The sequence below is a fragment of the Manis pentadactyla genome, chromosome 3 (genome assembly GCF_030020395.1).
Source record: "Manis pentadactyla isolate mManPen7 chromosome 3, mManPen7.hap1, whole genome shotgun sequence".
In the NCBI taxonomy this organism is placed as follows: domain Eukaryota; kingdom Metazoa; phylum Chordata; class Mammalia; order Pholidota; family Manidae; genus Manis; species Manis pentadactyla.
In genome coordinates, this window is record NC_080021.1 from 78,757,640 (window position 1) to 78,785,419 (window position 27,780).

The 27,780-nt window shown below is 36.9% G+C and overlaps 1 protein-coding gene across 1 annotated transcript in view; it reads left to right on the plus strand.

The window, feature by feature from the left end:
• Positions 1 to 27,780, plus strand: part of LOC118908913 (lipoxygenase homology domain-containing protein 1) — a 378,634-nt gene that overhangs the window by 213,511 nt on the left and 137,343 nt on the right. Inside the window, exon 16 of the mRNA XM_036878936.2 lies at positions 19,832 to 20,009. Within this exon, the coding sequence (XP_036734831.2) occupies positions 19,832 to 20,009 (178 nt within the window). The remainder of the gene's footprint in view (positions 1 to 19,831; positions 20,010 to 27,780) is intronic.

The window sequence follows — 27,780 nt, forward strand, 5'->3', positions numbered from 1 at the left end:
AATAATATTCCATTGTGTATATGTACCACATCTTCCTTATCCATTCATCTTTTGATGGATACCAGATATCACTTTTTCTTAATGATATTTCATAACTTGAAAAAAGCAGACATTTGTTCTGTTTGTTTTTGGGCAGAGATAGCAAAGATGGAGAACTAGAGATCTACTGGTAAAGGTGAAAGAGCATAAATGGTTTGATTACATAGAATTTTATATTTAGAACATTAAAAGAAGGCACTCAGGCCATTTCAGAGCACAATATGGAGATTCTCTAGGCCTTTTGGAAATGAGCATGCCATATCTTGATTGCATATAATTTGTCCAGAGGGTTATAGTCATTCCTTGGAGGCCTTACAGGGCAACATGTGTATGAAGCAGGAGCTGAATAGAAAAGAGACTGGTAAGTGGGGGTTGTGTAAAAGAGCAAACCAGAAATAACAGGTCCACATACATCAGATCCTGCATTTGACAACTAAATTCAGTACACTGCAGCTCCCATAAGTGCAACTTTGTGGAAGAGCAAAGAGCAAAGGAGCCTTGGGGTCCAAGACTGGATAAGTCATTGGCTGGTCATGTTACCAGGTGGCCATTTCTTCTGCTGGGATACAGTCCCCAAGCCCCAAACCCAGCAGTAGGCCATGACGTCTGGAGGCTCTCTCATGTTGGAATAGCCAGAGCGTCAAGGAGGAACTAGGGGGCTTAGCCTGCACCTACTCACTGTCTAAAATGGAAGAATTTCAGTATTTAAAAATGGGTATGGCTCTACCAAAGTGTGCCAGTTGAGTATTACCCCCTCCATACACACAGGGTGAGGTGTGTGTAATTCTTGAGAGCTGCAGAGGAAATCTTGTTACTATTGATTTTTAACATCAGTAAAAATCTTCAGCTTAAGGTAATGTATTGGAGGTCTTCCTGACTGTGATCTACTTACAGGTCAGTTACTTTTGTACATCTGCCTCCTAAAATTGGGGGCTTAAACATTGTGTAGCAGCCTCTAGCTTCCTGGTGTTTCTACTAAAAATCCCAAGCCTGTTCTTAGAAAAATTACTATATTGGAAAGTTATTGTTAAAAGGTATGTAATTTTAAAGTATCTTTCCATGAAGTGAGAGGCTCCTGAATAATGTGTAAATCTTAGGAAAATGTGCCACTATTCTTGCCAAAGGTGAATTTTCTGATACTGTAACAAGATCAGAAAGGAAAGCAAAGAGAGGAGATGAACTCATATTTTTTGAGTGTGGCAAAGGCTGAACTAGCTCTCTTACATTTGTAATAATGTCCATTAACCCTTAAGCTCACACACAAAATAAATAATAAGATAAGCAGACAGCAGTAGCATGTCTTACCTAAAACTGACCCTTGTAAATGATCTAATCATTCATTTTATGCAGTTATTAAAAGAATGGCCAGGGTTGAAGAGTTTCTATTGTGATACTTTTATTCATTAGTCCCAGTCCAGATCAGGCCTATCCTAGCTTTTCTTTGGGATTGGCCCCGTGGAGATGGACTCCTACACACTCTGTCACAGACATTGAGGTCAGGGAGGATGCCTCATCTGGGTCCCATATAGCCACTAGTTTTTTACATACCAGATCTGTGTAATTAGCTGAGAGCTGGAGGACTCGGAGGCTACCACCTGATGGTATTTACCATTTAAACAATATTGGTGTTTAACTCTACTTTGCTACTTTGTAGAGAAGAGCTTCCTTAGAACTCCCATCATTTGTGTTTTAATTCTGCTACTTTCATTGTAGTGTTTTCTTTATAACTTGTTCAGTGACTTACTGATATGGCTGTCTGACTAAAATTCATCATCTGAAATTTTGGTAAGAAGGTCTTTTTAGTCAAAATAAATAGGTTCTTGCTCTTAAGATACAGTATTGATATATAGCAATCAGGCATATTATTTATTATTTTTCATTTTCACCATATCTGACCAGAAATCACTAGGCTGGAATGACACTATTTTTGAAAGCAGAATGGTAGCTATCATTTCTATTACCCCCATTTGCATATATTTATAGGCTGTGATAAGGCATGCTTACAATCTCCAAAGGGATTTAAGATACATTCAAAGGTAGATGGTAATGCAGCTCATATTATTATACCTTAAAAACATAACAGTGCCTCAATCCTGGTAGCTATTTAAAAATGTTTATTGTATAAACTGAATTACGTAAAAGCAGTAATGTTTCCAATGTGTGTACCATTGTATATTTGAAAATATTTCTTATAGGCAAACACACTTACATTTAAATTAAGTGTTGCTGGTCAGAAATGTTTTATTTCTGTTACTATAAAATTGTTATGCTGCAGGAGTAAATCACTTTAATAGATTTTGATGTAGTAGAGATTCAAGTTAGCAAGAAACAGCATGCAGTTCCCTAGGGACAATTGTAAGGTTGTTAATTTAAAGAAGAAAAACAAGCCTCAGAACAACATGGGTGAACTCACTAAGCATGAATGCAAAGGAAAAAGAGAAGTAGGAGTTGTAGAAAAAGCAAGCTAAAGAGTGAGCACTGTATCAAAGACAAAGACACAGACAAACACAGACATATCCCACACTAGCAGGATCCTCATTTATGGCTAAGAGTTGTCAGAAACTAGGAAAGATTCTCTTATCACAAATCTAGTTTGGCCTCTTCACTCAAAATATATTTCTACACATGTAAGTAACTAAAAATCTAAAGGTAATTCATAATTTTAAAAAGTTGTATATGAAACATATACATGGGCTATGTATACATGCTAGACCAGTGAGTTGAAAGTATAAAAATCAGTGGAAGACTTACTTAGTTTTATATAAGTAATGCTTTTAGCATGCCTGTGTCCTTCGGCTGTGACACTTCCTAAGTGCATCTCAGTTCTGGGGTGGGTATAGTAGGCTGGAATTAGATATTTCTCTTCCCCTCAGGTGAGTGACGCTATGATAAAACCCCAACAGGTTAGGCCCTGGTTAGCTATTTTTCCTGTGAGCAGTCCTTAAGAAGAACAGAGTGCTCTGGCACATGTCAGGATGGTTCCTTTTCCCCTCCTCTGTCAGTTCTATGAGGGGCTTCTTCTCTCATTTACTGTGGGATCCTGGTTGACCTCCTGGAGATAAAATCCGCAAAAGCATGGGGACCTCTCTATGACTGGGTCCCCTAGAGTTTTAGCTTTCAGATTGCCTCACGGGACCTCTAGCAATTTGTCAACTACAGTTCAGGCTTTTGTACGCAGACACTGGTTCCCTCATTGGTTTCTGCTTGTGAGTCTCTGCTCTGATAAGCTGTGACTCCCTATATTTACCTGCCTGTCTCTGTAGACTTAAGGATAGCAGTTTGCCCTGTATCCTCAATTCTGTCATGAATCCAAAAAGAATTGTTGATATTTGAGTCTGTTTAGCTTTTCACTTGTTAAGATAGAGTAGTGACTTCCAAGCTTCTCATGCATCATTGGAAACTGGGAGTCTAAATCACGTTTTACTTGATCAAAATTTTTTAAGAGAGATTGATTTTAATAAAATTGTTAAGGGGCAGTTGTTTATTTCCACAGTTCTTGTCTCTGCTGCAACAAAGAATTGAAGGGCAGAGACACAGTAGTGAAGCTGAGTAAATGTTTTATTTGAAGTTAGCACTTAAAGAGAAAGTGTGGGCAACCTCAAAGAGGAGGGGGCGCCCTCGAAGGTTGAAAAGCTTTATTTAAAATTGTTGGGAGGAATTCGGTTTGGAGATGAAGGAAAGTCAGAGTACAAGGTAAGGAAGGAATTCATTAAAGCTAGAGTGTCAGGGTATGACAGAACAGAGGGATAAAGGAAGTTCATTGAACTGCTACTCAGCATGGGGCGCATCCCCTACTAACTCCTTAAGCCAGTGTCACTTGGATCTGCATCCAGTGTCTGCTTGGATCTGCATGGTGTGGGAACTGAGTCCCTACCACCCCAGGATTTGGGGGAGCTGCAGAGCACTTGCCGGAGTGAGATTATGTTCTGTAAACTTCCTAGAGGCAAAGAAAGGAGACTTTCAGGCAGGCCACTAAAGAGGATGACCATATAGCTGCAGTTCCATCTGGGTCACCCAGGTGACAGTAATTTTCAAGCCCGGGTCTTAGTTCTCAGCAGCCCCTCCCTACTCATCTGAAATAGCACAAAGAGAGTGAAGATTTGAGCTTAAATACGGACGATTAAAATGAAATAGCAAAGTAGCAAAGACACAGCTGGAAAAGCACAGAGACACAATGTTATACTTTAAGCAGTAAGAAGTTATTTAAGGCAAAAAGTTGCACACTCAGGAGTGTGGGCAACTTCAGAGAAGAGGGGTGCTGAAAGGTTTAAGTTTTATTTAAAGAGAGAAAGGGCGGGCGACTTCAGAGAGGAGGCTCACTGAAAGACTGGGGGTTCCCCCTTTTAAGGATTTTTTTCAGGAATGTAACAGAGCGAGGGGCTGAAGTGGTCTCAGATGTTTATCTTGATGAGAGACATTACATCTCTTCTGTTATCAGTCCTTCAGGTAATTCTGCAAAATTAACATGAGGCATTTACTGATCTGGTTCCTTTCCCAGGATAGCAGGTTCCCTCTGGAAACATACCATTCAAGACCACCTGCCCTGTTCCCAAGGTGGGCTGAGTTATGGTCTGTTTGCTAAAGAATGTGTTAAGAATCTTGCTTCTTAACTTCCTGGCTTTTAAAATGCAAACTTAGTTTTAAGATGGAATTGTTCCTGTTTCTGCTATGCTGTTTATATCTGGGCTTGTTTCCTAAACTAATCATGATGCTTGTCTCTTGCTCAGGTTGCAATTTACTTGATTAGGGGCTGGAGGAGGAAAAAACAGTATATAGATTAAGTTAAAGAATAAGTGGAGCCTTTTAGAAGGCTAAAGTAAAACTTATAATGGCATGATCTAATTGACACAATGAAGACATGAGCTGTGCTCAGATACTTTTCTTTTTCTGCGGAATATTTGGACATTCCAAGTTACTCCTGGCCTTTGGAGTTTCAGCTGATTAACTCATTAACTCTGTGAGTCTTTTCTGGCTCTCTAATTTTATCTAATTAACTCTTTGAGTCCCTTTTCATGGGCTTTACTGGCCTTATTCTCTCTCCACCCTGCTCACATCTATTTTTCTGCCTAACAAAATTATAATTATTTTGTTTGAATTTTCTAGAGAAAAATCACATTTCACTGTTACTGTAGACCAATCTATGCATTAGTTTTGATCTTTATAGCATGAAAGACATTTGAAGAATATGCAGAGAGGCTTGAGGACAGCAAGAAAGATGTTTTCCCCCTTTGGAGCAAACAGGCTTTAAAATAAGAATAAATTGTTGAGTGAGTCATCCTGGAAAAGAGAAGGCTGATGAGTAGCATTAACAATACTCCAGTGTATATAATGTATATTACTAGAATGGGGGCACCATAGGGAAGAGATTCTTGTTTACTTTGTTTACTAAAATATCCCAAACTCTTCAACAAGACCTAACGTTTTGTAAGTGTTCAACAAATATTGAATGAATTAGAAGTTAAAATATCACCTAGTGATGGTGACTAAAAGGTATCCTGCAAAGGAGCCAGATAGAAATGTGCATTAGGTATTATTTAAGCTTGCCATGGTGTTAGCATGCATCATATATTCCAACATGGCTTTGTCTAGTTGATATTTATTATTAATATGTAGGAATACACAAAGTATAATATGGCACTTTTCCATCCAGAACTCACATGTTTTCTTTCATTTTCTATGTCCATCTCACTAATCAGTTTGTATTTGGGGTAGGGATGAAGCAGAGATTTTAAATGAAAGAAGGAAAGAGGGAATAAAGGAAACTCTAAAGGTTTATTTTTTTGAAGTTCAGTTATATTAAATTTTATTTTCATTCTTTTCACTAATCATAATTAATGGAGGGTTAAAAAACTGCTGTCATTCCTCAGATGCTTTAGTCTATTGGAGGGGACAAATATGCATACATCAATGATCTAGAGAAGATAGCAAATTAGTAAGCTAATTCAAATAATGGATTAATTACTTATGTCAGAGCCCAGGAGAGGAGATTGATTTGAGCACAGTAGGTGAGTTAGGAGAAGTTCCTGTGTAGGGGAAGAAAAATATTCTCTTCCCTTCTAAGTTCTCAACTGGGGCTCCTGTGACAAAGGACAGATTTACAAGAGAAAAGCATACAAATTTATTTTTAATATAACTTTTATGTGACACAGGAGCCTTCTTAAGAAAATGAAAACTTGATGGTGTGGTTAAATGTAAATGTTTTTATGCTAGGTTTGATGAAGAACAGAGAGTTGTAAAAAAATAGGATAGACAGAAAAGGTATGGACTAAGGGTAATAAACTGGGAAAAAACAGCAAGGCCTGTTCATTCATATTCCTCCCAGCATCCCTCTGCATTCAGAGATCAGGCTGCTCCATTCCTCTTGGTATAGGGAGGTACCTCTCACATGACAGTCTTATGACCAAGGGAAGGTCACAAGAATCCTTCCTGCAACTGCCATTTTACAAATTCCTTCAGCTTGAAATATTCACTATAACAAGGTTTCTTATTTTGGGTAGTGTGTCCTGAACCCCATCACATGGAATGGTGAATTCTATAGGGAATAGTCCCATTTTTCATTATCAAATAAGAAAGAGAAAGACATTATATCAATAATTACAAAGTTAGAAATTAGCAAAAAGAGAACTTTTTTTTTAGTTAAACATTTATGGAGTTTCTACTGTAAGACAAAAATGAGTCCATTGCTAGTGCTACAATAGATAAATTAAGACATGACCCCTGCCCTCAGGGAACTTGCAATGTAGAAGGGGGGAAGAAGAATGTAAATAGATAATTACACTACCATGTCAAAGTGTACTAAACAGAGCTTAAGTACCCAGTTCTGTTGGTAAGGAAAGAGATGTGTTTGGGAAAAGGTTTTCATTTGTATGAGTCATGGGCTATTGCTTGAGATCTTTAATGTAAAATGACACCTATTTTTAATAGGTTACCTGTTTTAAGTTTGGGGAGATGGTGGGCTGGTAATATTAGAGTTCATAAATCTGGCCTCTATGTAGAAGATGGGCTAGTTTATGGAGAACCTAAAGCTTGCAAGATTAACTATGAGATTACTATAATGCAACACAGTTTGACTCAAAGCCCACCATTTGTCTAAAGTACATTAGTAGTTTTAACGTGTTCCAATATACTCAGTTCAGTTGATTTTTTTCCAGCCCCAATAATGCTTATATATCTAAGCTGCCATCCAGTTCAGAGGTTAGTCCCTTACAGATCAATAATTAGTTTCTTGAATTTTTTTCTTTCTCTTTTCCTTCATCCTTGAATGGTAACTGTATGCAAAGCCTTAAAAAAAATCATGGGGAAGGACTACTGGATATACTCTTCTTCATGCCTGTACTGGTCTTTGCTGCAGTGTGGCTGATACGTGTTGTCCCTGAATATCTTGATCTTGTATAATTTCATATGAGGCTGATAACATAGTCTGAACATTTTGGGCAGTATCATGGGGCTTGAGACACCCACCTAGCTTGGTCTCAAGGTTTCCAACTCTGTGACCAACTTGTAGTAAGTTCAGCCCTCTTCTAGGTTACTCATCTCAATACTTGAGTTTCTCATTGGGCAAGGGATAACTTCTGCATCCCCTGATGATGTCTCCATGTAGCTATGTAGAAGTTAGGAAGCTCTGTCAAGTGTCATCGGCTCAGACTTCTCCCTCAGGCATTTCTAATTCACCTTCTGAATTGGCCCTTTGTTGTTCTGGTACTTTGCTGAATACTAGGATGCTCTAAGGGAAATTTGTAAATTTCATCAGTTCCTGAGATTCTCCCCTAATACATATATATAAATATTTCACTGCCCCTTATTTCTTTGCTACACCAAGAATCAACCCCAAATGGGGTTTGAATAAGAACATCTAGTCTCTCTTCTAGTTTATTTACCCCAGGCCCCTCCTCCAGGTATCAGATGGGCTTTTCTTCTTTCTGTGGGGTGGAAATTTCTACCTTTATGGCATCTATTTTTTCAGTGGCTTCATTATTTATACTCTATGGTGTCCAGTCCTCCAGGCTTAGCTATTGGTATATAAAGTCCAATTTTGGCATTTCTGCTGGCAACTGTCTTCTCTCTCAATAAAGCTTTGTTTTTCAAATGAAAAAACACATTCCTTCTAAGTTCTTATTTGGTATAGATTTCCTTTTTTTAAGATATTTATGTAATTTTATTTTATATTTTTCCTTTGTTTATTGAAATATAGTTGATATACAATCTTACATTGGTTTCAAATATATAGCACAGTGGTTCACCAGCTACCCACATTATTAGATCCTCACCCCAGCTAGTGTAAATACTATCTATCTGTCAGCATAGGAATATGGTACAGAATCAGTGACTATATTTTCTATGCTGTACTACCATCCCCATGACCAATTTATATTATGGTTGAGAATTTTGTGCCCCTTTATCCCCCTTACTCTCCTCACCACCCATCTCAACCCCTCCCCCATGTTAACCACCAGTCACTTCTCAGTGTCTATGAGTCTACTGCTATTTTGTTCATTTTATTTTGTTTTGTTTTTATATTCCACAAATAAGTGAAATCGTATGGTATTTGTCTTTCTCTACCTGACTTATATCACTTAGCATAATATCCTCTAGGTCCATCCATGTTGCCCCAAAGACAGGATTTCTTTTATGGCTGAATAATATCCCATTGTGTATATGTACCACCTCTTCTTTATCCATTCATCTATTGATGGACAATTTGGCTGCTTCCATGTCTTAGCTATTGTAAATAATGCAGCAGTAAACGTATGGGTGCATATGTCATTTTGAATCAGGAATTTTGTTTTCTTCAGGTAAAGTCTTAGAAGAGGAATTACTGGGTTTATGGTATTTCTTTTAGTTTTTTTGAGGAACCTCCATACTGCTTTCCACAATGGCTGCACCAATTTACATTCCCACCAACAGTATAGAAGGGTTCCCTTTTCTCCACATCCTCTCCAACACTTGGTATTTCTTGTCTTTTGGATAGTGGCCATTATGAATAGTGTGAGGTGATATTTCCTTGTGATTTTTATTTGCATTTCCCTGATGATTAGCAATGTGGAGCATCTTTTCATGTGCCTGTTGGCCATCCGTATTTCTTTGGAAAGATGTCTGTTCACATACTCTACTCATTTTTCAATAGGGTTATTTGTTGTTTTGGTGGTGAGGCATATGAGTTCTTTATACATTTTGGATGTTAACCCCTTATCAGATAAATCATTTACAAATATATTCTTCCATTACTGTAGGTTGCCTTTTTGTTCTGTTGATAGTGTCCTATGCCATATAGAAGCTTTTTTAGTTTGATGTAGTCTTACTTCTTCAGTTTTGATTTTGTTTCCATTGCTCAAGGAGATGTGTCTAGGAAAAAAATTGCTTATATGTAAGAGATTTTCACCTATGTTTTCTTCTAAGAGTTTTATGGTTCCATGTCTTACTTACATTTAGGTATTTGATTCATTTTGAGTTTACTTTTGTGTATGGAGTTAGACAGTAATCTAGTTTCATTCTCTTGCATGTAACTGTCCAGTTTTCCCAGCACCAATTATTGAAGACACTCTCTTTTCTCCATTGTATATTCATGGCTCCTTTATCATATGTTAATTAACCATGCCTGTGGGTTTATTTCTGGACTTTCTATTCTGTTCCATTGATTTATGGGTATGTTCCTATGACATTACCATACTGTTTTGATTACTGTGGCTTTGTAGTATAACTTGAAGTCAGGGAGTGTAATCCCCCCCCAACTTTGTTCTTCTTTCTCAGGATTGCTTTGGCTATTCAGGGTCTTTTTTTGTTCCATATTAATTTTAAAATTATTTGCTCTAGTTCATTGAAAAATAACATTGGTATTTTGATAGTGATTGTACTGAGTCTGTAAATTGCTTTGGGAAAAATGGCCATTTTGACAATATTAATTCTTCCTGTGGTCTGGGCAGCAGGGCTAATACTGTTTCTTTTAATAGTCATTAAGCCATATCATCTAAGGTTTTTGGCTTGTTTGAGATGTGAATTTGTTTTATAGATACAAATACACATATACAATGTATGTATAAAGCAGAATGCCTGACCCTCCTGATTATTTTTTGTACCATATTGTAAATTATATTATTTATTCTTTACCAATTTTGGGAATAAAAGGTGTTTTGGTTATTTAATAAAGCTATTAAACTTCTTATGTTTCAAAAAAAAGTCTTGATAAAGATTTCATATGTCTATATGGCATAGGACACTCTTCCTATCCATGAGCATGGGATAGATCTCCATTTATTTGCATCTTCTTTAATTTCTCTCTTCAGTTTCTTATAGTTTTCAGAGTACAGGTCTTTCACATCTTTGGTTAGAATTATTCCTAGGTATTTTATTCTTTTTGATGCTATTTCAAATGGAATTGTTTTCCCGATTTTTGTTTTTCTAGTTTCTGATTACCTTTTCTAACTTTCTACCAGTTGTTAGTATGTAGGAACACAACAGATTTCTGTGTATTAATTTTGTATCCTGCAGCTTTGCTGAATCCAGTTATTAGTTCTAACAGTTTTTAGTGGAGTCTTTAGAGTTTTCTATATATAGTATCATGTCATCTGCAAATAGTGACAGTTTTACTTTTTCTTTACCAATTTGGATGCCTCTTATCTCTTTATCTTGTCTGATTGCTATGGATTTGACCTCGAGTACTGTGTTGAGTAAAAGTGGTGAGAGTGCACATCCTTGTCTTGTTTCTGATCATAGAGGAAAAGCTTTCAGCTTTTCACCATTGAGTGTGATGATAACTGTGGGTTTGTCATTTATAGCTTTTATTATGTTGAGGTAAATTCTCTCTATACTCATTTTGTTGAGAGTTTTTATCATGAATGGATGTTGCTTTTCACCATTGAGTGTGATGATAACTGTGGGTTTGTCATATATAGCTTTTATTATGTTGAGGTAAATTCTCTCTATACTCATTTTGTTGAGAGTTTTTATCATGAATGGATGTTGAATTTTGTCAAATGCTTTTTCAGCATCTATTGAGAAGATGATACGATTTTTATCCTTCATTTTGTTAATGTGGTGTTACCATATTGATCGATTTATGAATATTATACCATTCTTGCATCCCTGGAATAAATCTCACCTGGTTATGATGGATGGTCCTTTTCATGTATTTTTGAATTCAGTTTGCTAACATTTTCTTGAGAATTTTTGCATCTATGTTCATCAGAGATATTGGCCTATAATTTTCTGTTTTGTAGTCTCTTTCTTTGGTTTTGGTATTAGGTGATGTTTAGAAGTATTCCCTCCTCTTCTGTTTTTTAGAATACTATATGTTTTCTTCTAAGAGTTTTATGGTTCCATGTCTTTTTTAGAATACTATAGATAGTACCTCTTCCTTAAATGTTTAGTAGAATTCTGCTGTGAAGCCACCTGGTACTGAAATTTTGTTTGTAGGGAGTTTTTTTTATAACAAATTCAACTTCATCCTGGTAATTTGTCTGTTTAGTTTTTCTGCTTCTTTCTGGGTCAATCTTGGATGGCTGTACTTTTCTAGGAATTTGTTCTTTTCTTCTAGGTTGTCCAATTTATTGGCATATAATTTTTCATAGAATTTTCTAATAATTCTTTGTATTTCTGTGGTGTTAGCTGTAACTATTTCTTTATCTTTTATGATTTTGTTTATGTCCTCTTTTTTTTTTGAAAATGGCTAGGGGTTTGTCTATTTTGTTTATATCCTCAAAGCTCTTAGTTTCATTGACCTTTATCTATTACTTTATTCTTTATTTTATTTTTGCTCTGATCTTTATTATGTCCTTCCTTCTACTAACTTTGGGTTTCATTTGTTCTTCATTTTCTAGTTTCTTCAGTTGTGAGTTTAGACTGGTTATTTGGGATTGTTCTTGTTTCTTGAGGTAGGCTGGTATGGCTATGTACTTGACTTTCAGAACTGCTTTTGTGGTGTCCCACATATTTTACACTGTTATATTTTTGGTTTTATTTGCATTGCTTGATTTCTACTTTTATTTTTCATTGATCCATTGATTATTTAGGACCATGTTGTTTAGCTTCCACGTGTTTGTGTATATGTGATCATTTCTGAAGTGTGTTCCATGTGACTTGAGAAAAATGTGTGTCCTGTTTCTTTTGGGTAGAATGTTCTGTGTATATCTGTTAACTGCATCTGATCTAAAGTGCTTTTCAATGTGTTTGTTGCCTTACTTATTTTCTTTCTGGATAATCAGATGTTGATGTAAGTTGGGGTGTTAAAGTCTAATATGATTGAATTGCATTCTATTTCCCCCTTTAATTCTGTTAGTATTTGTTTCACATATTTAGGTGCCCCTTTGTTGCGTGCATATTTATAATTGCAATATTCTCTTGTTGGATTGATCCCTTTATCATTATGTAATGTCCTAATATGTCTCTTGTTACTTTGTCTTGAATCTGTTGTGTTTGATACAAGTACTGCTACCCATGCTTTTTTCCCCTATTATTTGCATGTAATATTATTTTCTATCCCTTCTCTTTGAGTTTATATATGTCTTTGGTCCTGAAATGAGTGCCTTGTAGGCAGCATGTAGATTGATCTTGTTTCTTCATCCATTCTGCCACTCTGGGTCTTTTGACTGGTACATTTATGGTAGCGATTGATAGGTGTGTTCTTACTGCTATTTCATTAATTGTTTTCTGGATGTTGTTGTAGTTCCTCTCTTATACTGTTCCCTTTTTGTTTGATGGTTTTCTTCACTGTTGTGATTGTAGTTCTTTTTTAAAATTTTTTGTGTTTCTCTTGTAGGCTTTAGGTTTGTGGTTACCGTAAGGTTCATGGATAGTGTCCTTAATATATAACAGTCTATATTAAGTTGATGATCGCTCTATTTCAAACACAATCTAAAAGTACTTCTTTTTTCTTCTTCTTCCTCCACACTTTATTAGATATCATAATGTGCATTTTTTATGTATCCCTTGACTATTTTTTTTGTATTGTTGGTTTTACTAGTTTTGTTTTAATTTTTCATTTGCTTGGTAAATAATTGGTCTACTACCTTTACTCTGAGTTTATTTTTGCTGTTAAAAATTTTTTAGGCTTAATAAAATTTCCATTCTACAGAAGTCCCTTTAATATATTCTGCAAGGCTGGTTGAATGGTAGTCAATTCCTTCAACTTTCATTTATCTAAGAAACTTTTAACCTTTCCTTCAATTTTAATTGATATCCTTGTCTAGTAGAGGATTCTTGGTTGAAGGTCCTTTTGTTTCAATACATTAAATATGTCATGCCACTCCCTTCTGGCCTGTAGAGTTTCTGCTGAGAAGTTTACTGGTAGCCTGCTGGGATTTCCCTTATAAATAATTTTTTCCTCTCTCTAGCTGCTTTCAGTACCCTCTCTTTTTCCTTAATCTTCGTCATTTTAATTGTTATATGTCTTGGTATTGTCTTCTTAGGGTTCCTTTTGTTTCTGGCTCTCTTTGCTTCCACTGCGTGGATATCTGTTTCCTTCCCCAGATTGGAGGATTTTTCAGCAATTATTTCTTGAAAGGGACTTCCCATTCCTTTGTATCCCTCATCTCCTCTGGTACCTCTATTATGCAAATATTGTGTCATTTGGAGTTGTTACACAGCTTTTTAAATATCCTCTTGTTTCTAGAGATTCTTCTTTTCTCTCTGTTCCTTGGATTTGTTGTTTTTCTGTTCTCTAATTTCCATCTGATTGATTGTCTCTCTATCTGCAGCAATCTATTATTTATTCCCCCCATTGTACTTTTCATTTCAGCTTCTGCATTTTTCAGCATGGGTGGCTCTTTTTCAACTCTTCTCTTTGTTGTAGTCATTGCTGAGATTGTCAATAGTTTTCCACAGATCAGTGAGCATATTTATGACTGTTACTTTGAAATCTTTATCACGAAGATTGGTGATCTCTGTTTTATTTAGCTCTCTCTCTGGTTTCTTATCCTATAGTTTTTTTGGAAAATATTCCTCTGCCTTTTTATTTTGTCAGGGTTTCTGTGTTTCTTCCTTTGTATTAGATGGACCTGCTATGCCTCCTGGTCTAAAGAGTAATGGCTTTATAAAGAAAGAGTTCTGTGGTGCCCATAAGTTCAGGAGTCTTTCCTCTCCAGTGCTTGTTTCTCCTTTGTGGTGGAGCCCCAGTTGCTTTTGGTGGGCTATGAGTGGTGTCACATTTCTTCCTTTCTGCCAGCAATGGCTGATCTCTGTCAACAGAGGCTCTATGTGAGCGGTGTAGCTAGTACTTATGCTAGGATAGTTTTGGGTGGAGCCATCTTTCTGCCTGTCTGCTGGGGCTGATTTTAGTCTGCCAGAGGTAGCAGCTGGCCTGTGCCTGCCCTTTGTGAACCATGGGCTGTGATGTGGGGGGGCAGTTGTGCTGAGGAGTATGACATAGGATTGGGCTGCCAGGAAGGAGGAAGGAACACTCAAAGCTGGCTCACACTGGCACCTCCTCATTTGGGCTGAGAGAGGGCTGGGAAAGGTGGGAAAGCCTCCAGACAGCAAGGTTTCTCTCCACCTGCCAGGCAAAAAGTCTGACTGCTGCTGGGACTAGTGGACATGCAGGGAAGCACCTTGGGGATGAGCTGCCATTGGGGGATGTGGAGCCTTTGGGACTCCCGAGAGTACCTGACTTGTTGGGCTGAGAGAGGGCTATGGAAATATCTACCTGCCCTTTCTCGTCAGAGAGGGCTCTGTCCAACCCTTGCCTCTCTAGCAGCCTTCCCACTGCTTGTAAATCTTTCAAACTGCTGCTTTTGGTTTGGGTCTCAACAGGACTAATTGAACTTGCCTGTCCTCCACATGTGGCTGGAGTCTCTGCATTCCAGAGTGCTCTGACTGTCTCTGGTGTCCACTGCTGCTAATCACCAGAACCCAATGCAATGTGGACTTGTGTTCCCATAGCACAGCTCCAGGGCCAGGTGTGCAGAGTTCTTGGGTGCCCAAGAGAAACTGGATTTCTTTCCTGATCAGGTGTAGACCTCTGCAGTCTTCCAGCCATATTTAGGGTTAGTTGTATTTGCTGTAGTTGCTTCCTTGGTGTGTGTGGGAGGGGGTTTCGCCTTGCCTTCCTACTCCACTTGTTTTTTCCTCCCTACTCTAGTATAGATTTCTTAAAACACTTCTATTTGGAGATTCTAAGTTGAGCAAAGATTTATTTGTTCTAGACTGTATTCTAACTAACTCATGATGTATTGTAACTAACTCATGATGAAGTTAGCATTATTGATTCAGTAGGTGGAGAGCTTTGTAACAATTAGCAATGAAAAGATATTGATTGAATAATCCAAAAATACCCTCACTAAAGTTAGTGGTTGTAGTGATCCAGGCATGAGGAGATGTGGGCCTGAAGTTTTGGAAGTAACAATGAAACTGAAGAGTTTGTGTCAAATCTGATAATACTATTGTGTAGTCAGTATGTTTTAATGGATAATTGAATATTGGCGAAAATTAAAAAAAAGATTTGTCAGCAAACAAGGAACAGAGAACTTTCTTAACTTGATGAAATGTATCTAAGAGAACTTACAGCTAATATCATGCTTAATTGTGAGAATTAATCAGGTACAAGTCAAGGATGTCCACTCTCACCACCACTCATCGTTATGTTGGAATTCCTAGCTAATGCAATAAGACAAGAAAAGGAAATGACCTGTATACAGAAAGAAATAAAACTTTGTTTGCAGACATGATTGTTTACATAAAAAAATCCCAAGGAATCAACAAAAACCCCTAGAACTAATAAGTGAGTATACCAAGCCTGCAGTATACAGAGTTAACATATAAAAATCAATTCCTCTTTTATATACTAGCAATGAGCAATTGGAATTTGAAATTAAAAACACAATGTCAGTTACAATAGCACACAAAAAATACTTTAAATCTATAAAACTAACAAAAAATATGTGATTTATGTGTGGAAACTATAAACATCTAGTGAAACAAATATTCCATCTTAATGGATTGAAAGACTCAGTGTTGTCGGCAATCCTTCCAAATTTGATCTATATATTCAACACATTCCCTATCAAAATCTCAGCAAGATATTTTGTGGATATTCACAAACTGATTCTAAAGTTTATGTGGAGAGACAAAAGACCCAGAACAATTAACAGAACACTGAAGAAGAGCAAAGTTGGAAGACTGACGTTGTCCAACTTCAAGACTTTACTGTAAGCTACAGTATGCAATACAGTGTGGTACTGGTGAAAGAGTAGACTGATTAAGGGAACAGAATAGAGAGCACAGAAATAGACCCACATAAATACAGTTACCTTATTTTGATAAAGGAACAAAGACAATCCAGTGGAGAAAGGATAGGCTTTTCAACAAATGGTGCTGGAAAAATTAGATATTTATAGGCAAAGAAAATGACCCTAGACACATACCTTACACCTGTCACGAATTTTAATCTGCACATGAATGTTTATAGAAGCTTTATTCATAATCACCAAAAACTGGAAGCAACCAAGATGCCCTTTAATTAGTAAATGGATAAACTGAGGTACATCTGTACAATGGAATATTATTCAACATTAAAAAGAAATGAACTGTCAAGCCATGAAAAGACATTGAGAAAACTTATGTGCATATTGTTAATTGTAAGATACAAATATGGAAAGACTGCATGTTATATGATTCCAATTATATGGCATTCTGGAAAATGTAAAATTTTAGAGACAGTAAGATCATCCATGGTTGCAAGGGCTTTCAGGGAAGGGTAGAACTGTTGAATAGGTGAAGCACAGGAAATCTTTAGGGCAGTCATTCTGTATGATACTGTAATAGGGGATACAAGACTTTGCATTTTTTAAAACCCTTAGAGTGGTATAGCACAATAAGTGAACCTTTAAGTGTGCAAATTAAACCAAAATAATTTAGGAGGTTTGGAATTCCAGGAAGGAATGCAGACTGTGACAAGAGAATATAACTGTATTAAAAATGTATGAAACAACCTCTATGAAAGGAATGGGGGAAAAGTATCTTTGGAAATGTGTGGAGTTGTTACAACTGAAAGCAAAATGGAACCACACATAAGCACTGTATTCTAGTTGGTAAAGCTTTCATAGGAGTTTCGGTTAACAATCTGATACTACTATAAATTCATATTGAAATGGAACAATTCCATAAATAGATGGCAGATTGTGGGATCCAAAGTTCTTATTGTTGGAATGGGAGTTTACAGATAAGCAAGGGCTTATCTTATCTAGCAAGAACTAGAATGATCTACGTATAATCCATTACAATTGGAGGCATCAATATGAGCTCGTTTACTTTAATATAAATGTGGTTGGTTGCATATAAAAACATTTACACATATGTGCATATACATGAATTAGTATAAACACATATATTTTGTGCTCTGTTAGATGAGAGGGCCTAGAAGCAACAAAAAGCAACAAGCAGATTTAATGCTTAGATCTTGGTTTCTAATAACATTCTCCAATAAAAGAAACCAGGGCTCTTTGGAAAAATGACTGATTATAGGAATATGGCAGGAAACAATACAGAGTGAATTTGGACTTCTTATAGTGTCAGAAAGTAAGGAAGTGTACAAAAACACCAACACACACACATGCACACACTCACTCACTCATCAGTGTATGTCAAAATGGACACAGGTGCCAACTGAAAAGTCTTCCATTGGCCAAAGCTGGAACAATTTGAGCAACAAAGTAAAGTAAAGTAGTAAAGGATTATAACCCAAAGTATAAAATGAATATTCTATATGAATATACATAAATGATTGAATAAATAAATGGGGGAGAAGAGACAAATCTGTGTAGGATTCCAGAGAAGTTATGTAAAATACTCTGTCTTCAAGGAGGTGGAGCATAACTCCTGCCTTTAAGTATGAGCTCTACATAATGACTTCTTTCCAAAGAATACAGTATGGAAGAGGGGGTAAAAATAGAGACTTTGCAATAGAGAAACCTGACATACACAACAGTAGCCATGTAATCAAAGTCAACGTCAAGAAAGAGAACTCATGTTAGTAGAATGCACCCTTGATATGATGTGATGAAAATGGCCCTTTACCTTTGCAGTCTTCCTCAGAATATCTCACAATGATGATATTGTGACATCAGACATTTTTCCAGTAGTGGGGTATTCTATAAAATACTTGACCAGTACTCCTCAAAAACTGCCAAGGTCATCAAAAACAAGGAAGGTATGAGAAACTGCTGCAGCCTAAAGAGACATGATGATTAATGTAATGTATCCTGGATGAGATACAGAAAAAGGATATTAGGTAAAAATTAAGGAAACCTCAACAACATATCAGTTAATAATGTGTCTGCAGTAGTTCATTAATTATAACAAGTGTATGTAACAAATGTATTCCTTTAGTAATAGGAGAAAATGGGTGTGGGTATATGGGAACTCTTCACTGTCTTCTCAGTTTTTCTGTAAATCTAAAATGGTTCTAAAAAATAATTAAAGAGAGGTCCAAGACTACATACATACAGAACAGGAGATAATTGAAATTCTGTTGATTGTTACTAGGACACTTCAAAGGGTACAGAGCCGATTGGTAGATGAGTTTTTCTTTTGCAGAGGTATTAGAGGGGCATTAAAGAAATCTTCTGCAGACAGTTTGAGTTCTAATATAAGGTCAGATTCCCTATATTGTATACAAACTGTGCCTACCTTTCTAGGCTCACCCTTTATTTCCTGTTGTTCAGCAATGTTAGGAGGTTTGGTTTTCCACACATCATGCTGCCTATTGACTCTCAGCTTTTGTTCATGCTGTTCCTTTGCCTGAACCTCTCTCCCAACTACCCTCCACTCGCTTCCACTTGGCTTAGTTGTTACTGACTTAATTCACTTCATCTTTTCCAGGAATCTCTTCCTGATTGTCCTGAGTTTGGTGCCTTTTGTTCTTCCCAAAGCCAAGGAGTATCTTTATCCTATTGGTCTTACATATTATATTAGTAGTATTATGTGTGGTATGTCCTCTACTTAGCCATGAACAAATCAAAGCCATAGTTTTATTGTGTCCATAACAAGAACAGAAGATAGAAGTTGCTGAATTCATATTTATATTATGAAATATACAGACAGACAGCAGATACTTGGGTCTTACGTACAAGAAGCTCACATTTAAAAGCAGAAATCACAATATAATTATCTTTTACAAGTAAAATCATAGTTATTAAAAATTTTAATATATTCTCACAAAACTTAATTTCGATTACTCGAGTTTTATAAGAAAACTTTTTAGAGTAATAGAAGGTGAAAGGTGAAATATTTTCTAATATTAGATTTTAAAGTCTTAGAAAGAGAGAGAGGTGATTTTGATGATCTGAAATGTATGTAAATTACACCTAGGCACCTAATTCTTGAATGTTGTGCTATACAGTCTGAGGATTTTATGGGTGAACTCTATGGGTGAAAATTAAATCCAGAAAATGTGAAATAGCACAGAAAATTGGTTTAGGTTGACATGTAGATGGACTTATAGTAAGAATTGCTCTCTTTTATGTTATTATTTTAGGCTATTTTCCACAAGGAAAATTTCACACTTCAGTATTCTCTCTTTACCTATAGAGGGAGACAGCTCTGAAATGAAATACAGCATGCATAGTACTCTCTTATTTACAGCCTATTGACTAGGACATACATCTTTGTCTCAGTCAGTCACATAGTCCCTGTTTCTGTGTCTTATGGAATAGGGTGAAGCGCATAGTGTAATTTATGCAAAAAGTTTCCAGATTTGTTGTGAGAACTTGAAAATGAAGCAAAATTATATTCATATGTAGTGACTGGTTTTAAATGCTGACCTTCAGTGTTTGCTCCTATTTATGAAATCATTTTATATTGATTGTAGGGTATAGGAGATATTGACTGTCATTTTAAAATTAAGAAGAACTTGGAAAATGCATCTGTAAGCCTGGAGTCTATGAAGAGCCCAGGGTTGTTTGTTGGACTTCAGTCAGATGGACAGGCAAAACCAGTTATTTACTCCAAAACTGGGAATGTCTTCTTCTATCCACAAGTCATCAAATGTATGTATACTCTGAAATACTTCCACTGTGCTTTGCTTTGTGATGGTTTGTGTACAGTGTCGGATAATTACATCACAGTCTTACTAAGCAAATCTCTGCTGCTGGCCTTTTTTGTTTTTTTTCAGAAGTGTTGGGGTAAAAAGCATAATGAAGACCATTTACCTCAATTTCTCAGATATTTAAGTTTAGATACAGAGTTTTGGCTACATTAAGCTCCTTTAGAGTTTTAAAAATTGTGTGTGTGCACCTGTGTATATGTGTGTGTTTTTGTGCATGTATATTTTGTTATTTAATGATATTTCTATTTATACTAAGAGGATATAATGCTGTTAGAAGCATTCTCAGCTTCATTGCTATTAATTTTTAATGCTCACAGTGTAAAAGGATATAGAACAAAGATTAGCCCAAAGGGGATTTGACTAAAAATAGAATTTGGAAAAAAAGTCTAAGGATAGGATAGAAATGTGAATATTTTGAAACTAGTTTCTCATATTTAAGTTCAGGTTCTCTAGAAATTGAAATGATCTGTGGACTTTATTTAAACAATTTAAGCTTAGAATGTATTTGAACACAAATGTTAATAAGTTAACTCTGTTTTGTTCTTGAATTATCTCAAAATTTAGTTTGCTGTGTTTTACCTGATACAGTCCCATGGATTTTGACTTAATCAAAATCTAGATGATATTCTTGTCCAGTCTGACTCTTACTTAACTATTTAACTTCTCATTTCTTATAAAAGTTTACCTATTATATGCACACACACACACAGACACAGACACATACATACACATATGTAAAATATTCTTCAGACAATAGTTTAAAATAAAAACATAAAGATCTAGATTTAACATCATGCTATATCTGGCCCTGTTATTTGTGCTATCTGCATCAATTCCTTCAGCCTTTAGTTGCCATAGTTGAAATCTTGCAAATTGTTAGGTCAGTACATTAACTTATTGCCATCCATACTACCACCACCCCAACCTCTGCTTTTCCACAGACTGGCATAGAGTGGCACTCCTAGTCAACAAAAAGGGCATGCTATCTTTCTCTGGACCCCTGAAGGGAAGCTGATGACTTGAGAGAAAGCAGAAAGATACAGGGTGGAGTAGAAGAAAAAGTAAAGAGAAATAGCTGTCAGGGGATAGCAACTGTGCTGGAAGAGCACAGGAAGAGAGGAGAACTAATAGAAAGGAAGGGACAGTGAAGAAAAGATGAGAATGAAGAGAGAGCAGTATTTAGGAATGGAGGTGAGTAGAAGAAAAAATAATTTGTAGCAATACACAAGAGAGAGATAAGAAAAGGCCATGTGTGTCAATCTACGGTGTTAAATGCCAATAGAACCAAATAGAAAGGAAGTAATTCTTTTTACAATCTCTACAGTTTGGTTCTATTACTAGAGCATGGATGATTTGTTTTCTTGTTTATCAGTTGTATGGCCCTAGTTTAGCCAAGTAACATCAGAAAGCTTTGGTTTCTGTGTCTGTGTAACAGGGATGACAGAAATACCTTCTCTTTCTACCCAGTACAGCCACTGGGGATCAAGCACGTAAATGCTTGAAAAAATTCTTATTTCTGTGATATAATATAATATGGATAACAGGGCTAAGGCTAATTCTTCTGATTCTGTATTGATCACACTGATTGATAGATATCTGTAATCTGTTTATATAATTTCTTTTTCTATTTTTTTTTATTATACAAATAATCCATGCAATTGTGGAAAACTGAAAATGTAGTAGAAATCTATCCAGAGATTAAGAGCTATTTACATTTTGATGTATATATTTTTATGATTTTTTTAATATGAACATGTGTTACATATACTTATCTTTTTCTCTAAGTATACAAAAGTACATTTTAAACAAAAAATTTGGCCTACAGTCTTGTATATATAAAACAATTTTATCTGATTTTTTTATTTTGGTATCTTTTTTAATTGAGGTACATACAGTAAAATGTACAAATCTTAGTGTGCAGCTCAATAAATTTTGAGATGTATATATACTCATGTAATCATCACTGATCAAGATATTGATCATTCTCACTATTTCTCCCTTCACCAATTTTTCCCATTTCTCCCACCCTCCTTCCTGAAGGCAACTGCCAGTCTGTTCTCTGTGTCTGTGAGTCTATTTCTGTTTTGTTTGTTTGTTCCTTTATTTTGTTTCTTAGATTCCATATGTAAGTGAAATTATATGTTTGTCTTTCTTTGCCTGACTTATTTTATTTAGCATTATACTGTCTAGGTCTATCCATGTTGTTGCAAATGGCAGGATTTCATTCTTTTTTATGGCTGAGTAGTATTTCATTATATATGTGTACCACATGTTTTTTATACAGTCATCTGTTGATGGACTTTTAGGTTGCTTCCACATTTTGGCTATTGTAAATAATGCTATGGAGGGGCGGAGCCAACATGGCGGCGTGAGTAGGACAGTGGGAATCTCCTCCCAAAAACATATATACTTTTGAAAATACAACAAACACAACTAGCCCTAAAAGAGAGACCAGAAGACACAGGACAGTGGCCAGACTGCAGCTACACCAGCGAGAACCCAGCGACTGGTGAAAGGGGTGAGATACAAGCCCCGGCCTGGCAGGACCCGAGCGCCCCTCCCCCCAGCTCCCGGCGGGAGAACAATAGGCAGAGCGGGAGGGAGACGGAGCCCAGGACTGCCGAACACCCAGCCCCAGCCATCCGGTCCAGAGCGCAGACACAGTATATGCCCAGGGGGCCCTGGATACTGGGAGAACAGGGGGTAAGACCTCAGAGCGGGTGCTGAAGCTGATGCCCCTGTGACAAAGAAAAGCGGGGGCTTTTTGAAAGTCTTAAAGGGACAGGGACTTAACAGCTTGACGGAAACAACCCAGGTCACAGTACAGCAGCTGGAAATTACAGGGAAAACCGGGTGCACTAACCCCCTGGGCAACAGCTCTGAGACCCCTCACGGAGGCAAACAGTCAAGCAGCCCCCGCATCCATTACCCCACCGGGCGCTGCGGAAGCAGAGAAGCAGCCTGAGACAAATTCCGCCCACAGAAAGGGAAATTTCTCCCTTCCGGCCGGGCAAGACACAAAGACCCACTCTACACGCAATTACCCAACACAAGCCACTAGGGGTCGCAGTTGCCCCAGTAAAGAAAGGCCAGTAGTAAGTGAAAATTTTGGCCCTCCCAGCTGACAGTCAATAGCACCTGTCAACATGAAAAGGCAAAAAAATATGATTCAGACAAGACTAACCCAGACAGCTTCGGCATCTGCTACATCTTCCCCTGAGAAGGAATCTGGGGAGATAGATTTAGCCAGTCTACCTGAAAAAGAATTCAAAACAAAAGTCATAACCATGCTGATGGACTTGCAGAGAAATATGCAAGAACTAAGGAAGGAGAATTCAGAAATAAAACAAGCTCTGGAAGGACTTCAAAACAGAATGGACGAGATGCAAGAGACCATTAATGGACTAGAAAACAGAGAACAGGAACGCAGAGAAGCTGATGCAGAGAGAGATAAAAGGATCTCCAGGAATGAAAGAATTTTAAGAGAGCTGAGTGATCAATATAAAAGAAATAATATAAGAATCATAGGCATTCCAGAAGAAGTAGAGAGAGAAAAGGGGATAGAAAATGTCTTTGAAGAAATAATTGCTGAAAATTTCCCCAAACTAGGGGAAGAAATGGCCTCTCAGACCACAGAGGTACACAGAACTCCCATGACAAGGGATCCAAGGAGGGCAACACCAAGACACATAATAATTAAAATGACAAAGATCAAAGACAAGGACAAAGTATTACAAGCAGCCAGAGAGAAAAAAAAGGTTACCTACAAAGGAAAACCCATCAGGCTATCATCAGACTTCTCAACAGAAACCCTACAGGCCAGAAGAGAATGGCATGATATACTTAATGCAATGAAACAGAAGGGCCTCGAACCAAGACTACTGTATCCAGCACGAATATCATTTAAATATGAAGGAGGGATTAAACAATTCCCAGACAAGCAAAAGTTGAGGGAATTTGCCTCCCACAAACCACCTCTACAGGGCATCCTACAGGGACTGCTCTAGATGGGAGCACTCCTAAAAAGAGCACACAACAAAACACCCAACATATGAAGAAGGGAGGAGGAGGAATAAGAAGGGAGAGAAATAAAGAATCATCAGATTGTGTTTATAATAGCTCAACAAGCGAGTTAAGTTAGACAGTAAGACAGTAAAGAAGCTAACCCTAAACCTTTGGTAACCACAGACTTAAAGCCTGCAATGGCAATAAATTCATACCTTTCAATAATCACCCTAAATGTAAATGGACTGAATGCACCAATCAAAAGACACAGAGTAATAGAATGGATAAAAAAGCAAGATCCATCCATATGCTGCTTACAAGAGACTCACCTCAAACCCAAAGACGCGCACAGACTTAAAGTCAAGGGATGGAAAAAGATATTTCAAGCAAACAACAGAGAGAAGAAAGCAGGTGTTGCAATTCTGGTATCAGACAAAACAGACTTCAAAATAAAGAAAGTAACAAAAGACAAAGAAGGACATTACATAATGATAAAGGGCTCAGTCCATCAAGAGGATATAACCATTATAAATATATATGCACCCAATACAGGAGCACCAACATACCTGAAACAAATATTAACAGAACTAAAGGAGGAAATAGAATGCAATGCATTCATTCTAGGAGACTTCAACACACCACTCACTCCAAAGGACAGATCCACCAGACAGAAAATAAGTAAGGACACAGAGGCACTGAACAACACACTAGAACAGATGGACCTAATAGACATCTACAGAACTCTACATCCAAAAGCAACAGGATACACGTTCTTCTCAAGTGCACATGGAACATTCTCCAGAATAGACCACATACTAGGACACAAAAAGAGCCTCAGTAAATTCCAAAAGATTGAAATCCTACCAACCAACTTTTCAGACCACAAAGGCATTAAACTAGAAATAAACTGTTCAAAGAAAGCAAAAAGGCTCACAAACACATGGAGGCTAAACAACACGCTCCTAAATAATCAATGGATCAATGTCCAAATCAAAATGGAGATCCAGCAATATATGGAAACAAATGACAACAACAACACTAAGCCCCAACTTCTGTGGGACGCAGCAAAAGCAGTCTTAAGAGGAAAGTATATAGCACTCCAAGCATATTTAAAAAAGGAAGAGCAATCCCAAATGAACGGTCTAATGTCACAACTATCAAAATTGGAAAAAGAAGAACAAATGAGGCCTAAGGTCAGCAGAAGGAGGGACATAATAAAGATCACAGAAGAAATAAATAAAATTGAGAAGAATAAAACAATAGCAAAAATCAATGAAACCAAGAGCTGGTTCTTCGAGAAAATAAACAAAATAGATAAGCCTCTAGCCAGACTTATTAAGAGGAAAAGAGAGTCAACACAAATCAACAGTATCAGAAATGAGAAAGGAAAAATCACAACAGATCCCGCAGAAATACAAAGAATTATTAGAGACTACTATGAAAACCTATATGCTAACAAGCTGGGAAACCTAGGAGAAATGGACAACTTCCTAGAAAAATACAACCTTCCAAGACTGACCCAAAAAGAAACAGAAAATCTAAACAGACCAATTACCAGCAACGAAATTGAAGCGGTAATCAAAAAACTACCAAAGAACAAAACCCCCGGGCCAGATGGATTTACCTCGGAATTTTATCAGACATACAGGGAAGACATAATACCCATTCTCCTTAAAGTTTTCCAAGAAATAGAAGAGGAGGGGATACTCCCAAACTCATTCTATGAAGCTAACATCACCCTAATACCAAAACCAGGCAAAGACACCACCAAAAAAGAAAACTATAGACCAATATCCCTGATGAACGTAGACGCAAAAATACTCAACAAAATTTTAGCAAACCGAATTCAAAAATACATCAAAACCATCGTACACCATGACCAAGTGGGATTCATCCCAGGGATGCAAGGATGGCACAACATTCGAAAGTCCATCAATATCATCCACCACATCAACAAAAAGAAAGACAAAAACCACATGATCATCTCCATAGATGCTGAAAAAGCATTTGACAAAGTTCAACATCCATTCATGATAAAAACTCTCAGCAAAATGGGAATAGAGGGCAAGTACCTCAACATAATAAAGGCCATCTATGAAAAACCCACAGCCAACATTATATTGAATAGCGAGAAGCTGAAAGCATTTCCGCTGAGATCGGGAACTAGACAGGGATGCCCACTCTCCCCACTGTAAATAATGCTATGATATACATAGGAGTGCACATATCTTTTTGAATTAGTAATTTTATTTTCTTTGGATAAATTCAAAGAAGTGGAATTGCTGGGTCATATAGTATTTCTATTTTTAGTTTTTTGAGAACCTCCATACTGCTTTCCACAGTGTCTGCAGCAATTTACAATCCTACCAGCAGTATACAGAAGGTTCCATTTTCTCCACATCCTCACAAACACTTGTTATTTATTGTCTTGTTGATATATTAGCCACTCTGTGTGGTGTGAGGTGATATCTCATATGGTTTTGATTTTAATTTTCCTGATGATTAGTGATGTTAAGCATCTTCTCATGTGTGTGCTGGCCATCTCTATGTCTTCTTTGGAAAAATGTCTATTCAAATCCAAATCAGATTATTTGTTATTTTTGGTGTTGGGGTGTATGAGTTCTTTATATTTTTTGGATATTAGCCCCTTATCAGATATATCATTTGCAGATATATTCTCCCATTTAGTAGGTTGCCTTTTCTCTTTGTTGATAGTTTCCTTTGTTGCGCAGAAGCTTTTTAGTTTGTTATAGTCCCATTTGTTTATTTTTGCTTTTATTTCTCTTGCCTGGGGAGACATGTTCCTTATTAGTATTCTCAGAATCTGGGAAATATTGATGGTGAAAGTTTTCATAGTTCCCTTCCTGCTGTTGTAGAAACTCATATTGACCAAGAAGTTCTCATTGATCCAGGGAATCTCACCACCAGTATCATAAATGTCAGAACTTGCACAGAAATAGACTGTTCCAAGAAGTGTTAACCTTACAGAGGCAATTTTTAAGAACTCATTCCTAAATATACTGAGGCAACTTTTTGTTTTAATAAGGGCAAAAATGCTGGAGACATTGCTTTGGAAATTTTATTGAGGAATTGTGAATTTTAGGTATTCTGAGGAAGGGTATGGAAGCATCATTTCTTCAAAATACACTTGCTAGTAATACTTACCCAATATTTTCACAAGATGGGCATCACAATGTTAAAGAAACCCATGTGTACACTATAAGCCATTTGGCTTCCACGTCAAGTTCATATTTTCCCCATCTACAACTGCAATGATAAGTGTACCTGCAAAATTGTTTGTGACAACTCCTCTAAGGGATTTATTTGACTCTAATCATTAGACTGTGCACACTTCAACAAAAGAAAGCACAAAGAATGGCTGCTGTTCAAAGGTTGTGTTTGCTGTATTGCTATACATCATTATCAGTACTGCTCTGTGTAGAATTTGTCTTTACTTTTACCCATATTTTCCCTTACTTTTCTAGGAAATGCCAAATTTCCTTCCAGATCAGAAAAACAAGATGTAACAAAAAATTTAGAGAACAGTGTGGGATAATAGAAAAAATATATGTTGTTCTCTGTCCCTTACCCCTAACTCTGGTTTCTGGCACAGAGCTCCTAAAGCCCTTCTAAATTCCTAAGTGTTTATCAGTTCTACTGAGGTGACTCTGGGTGAGCCCCTGGATGACTGCTGGTCACCCGGAAGA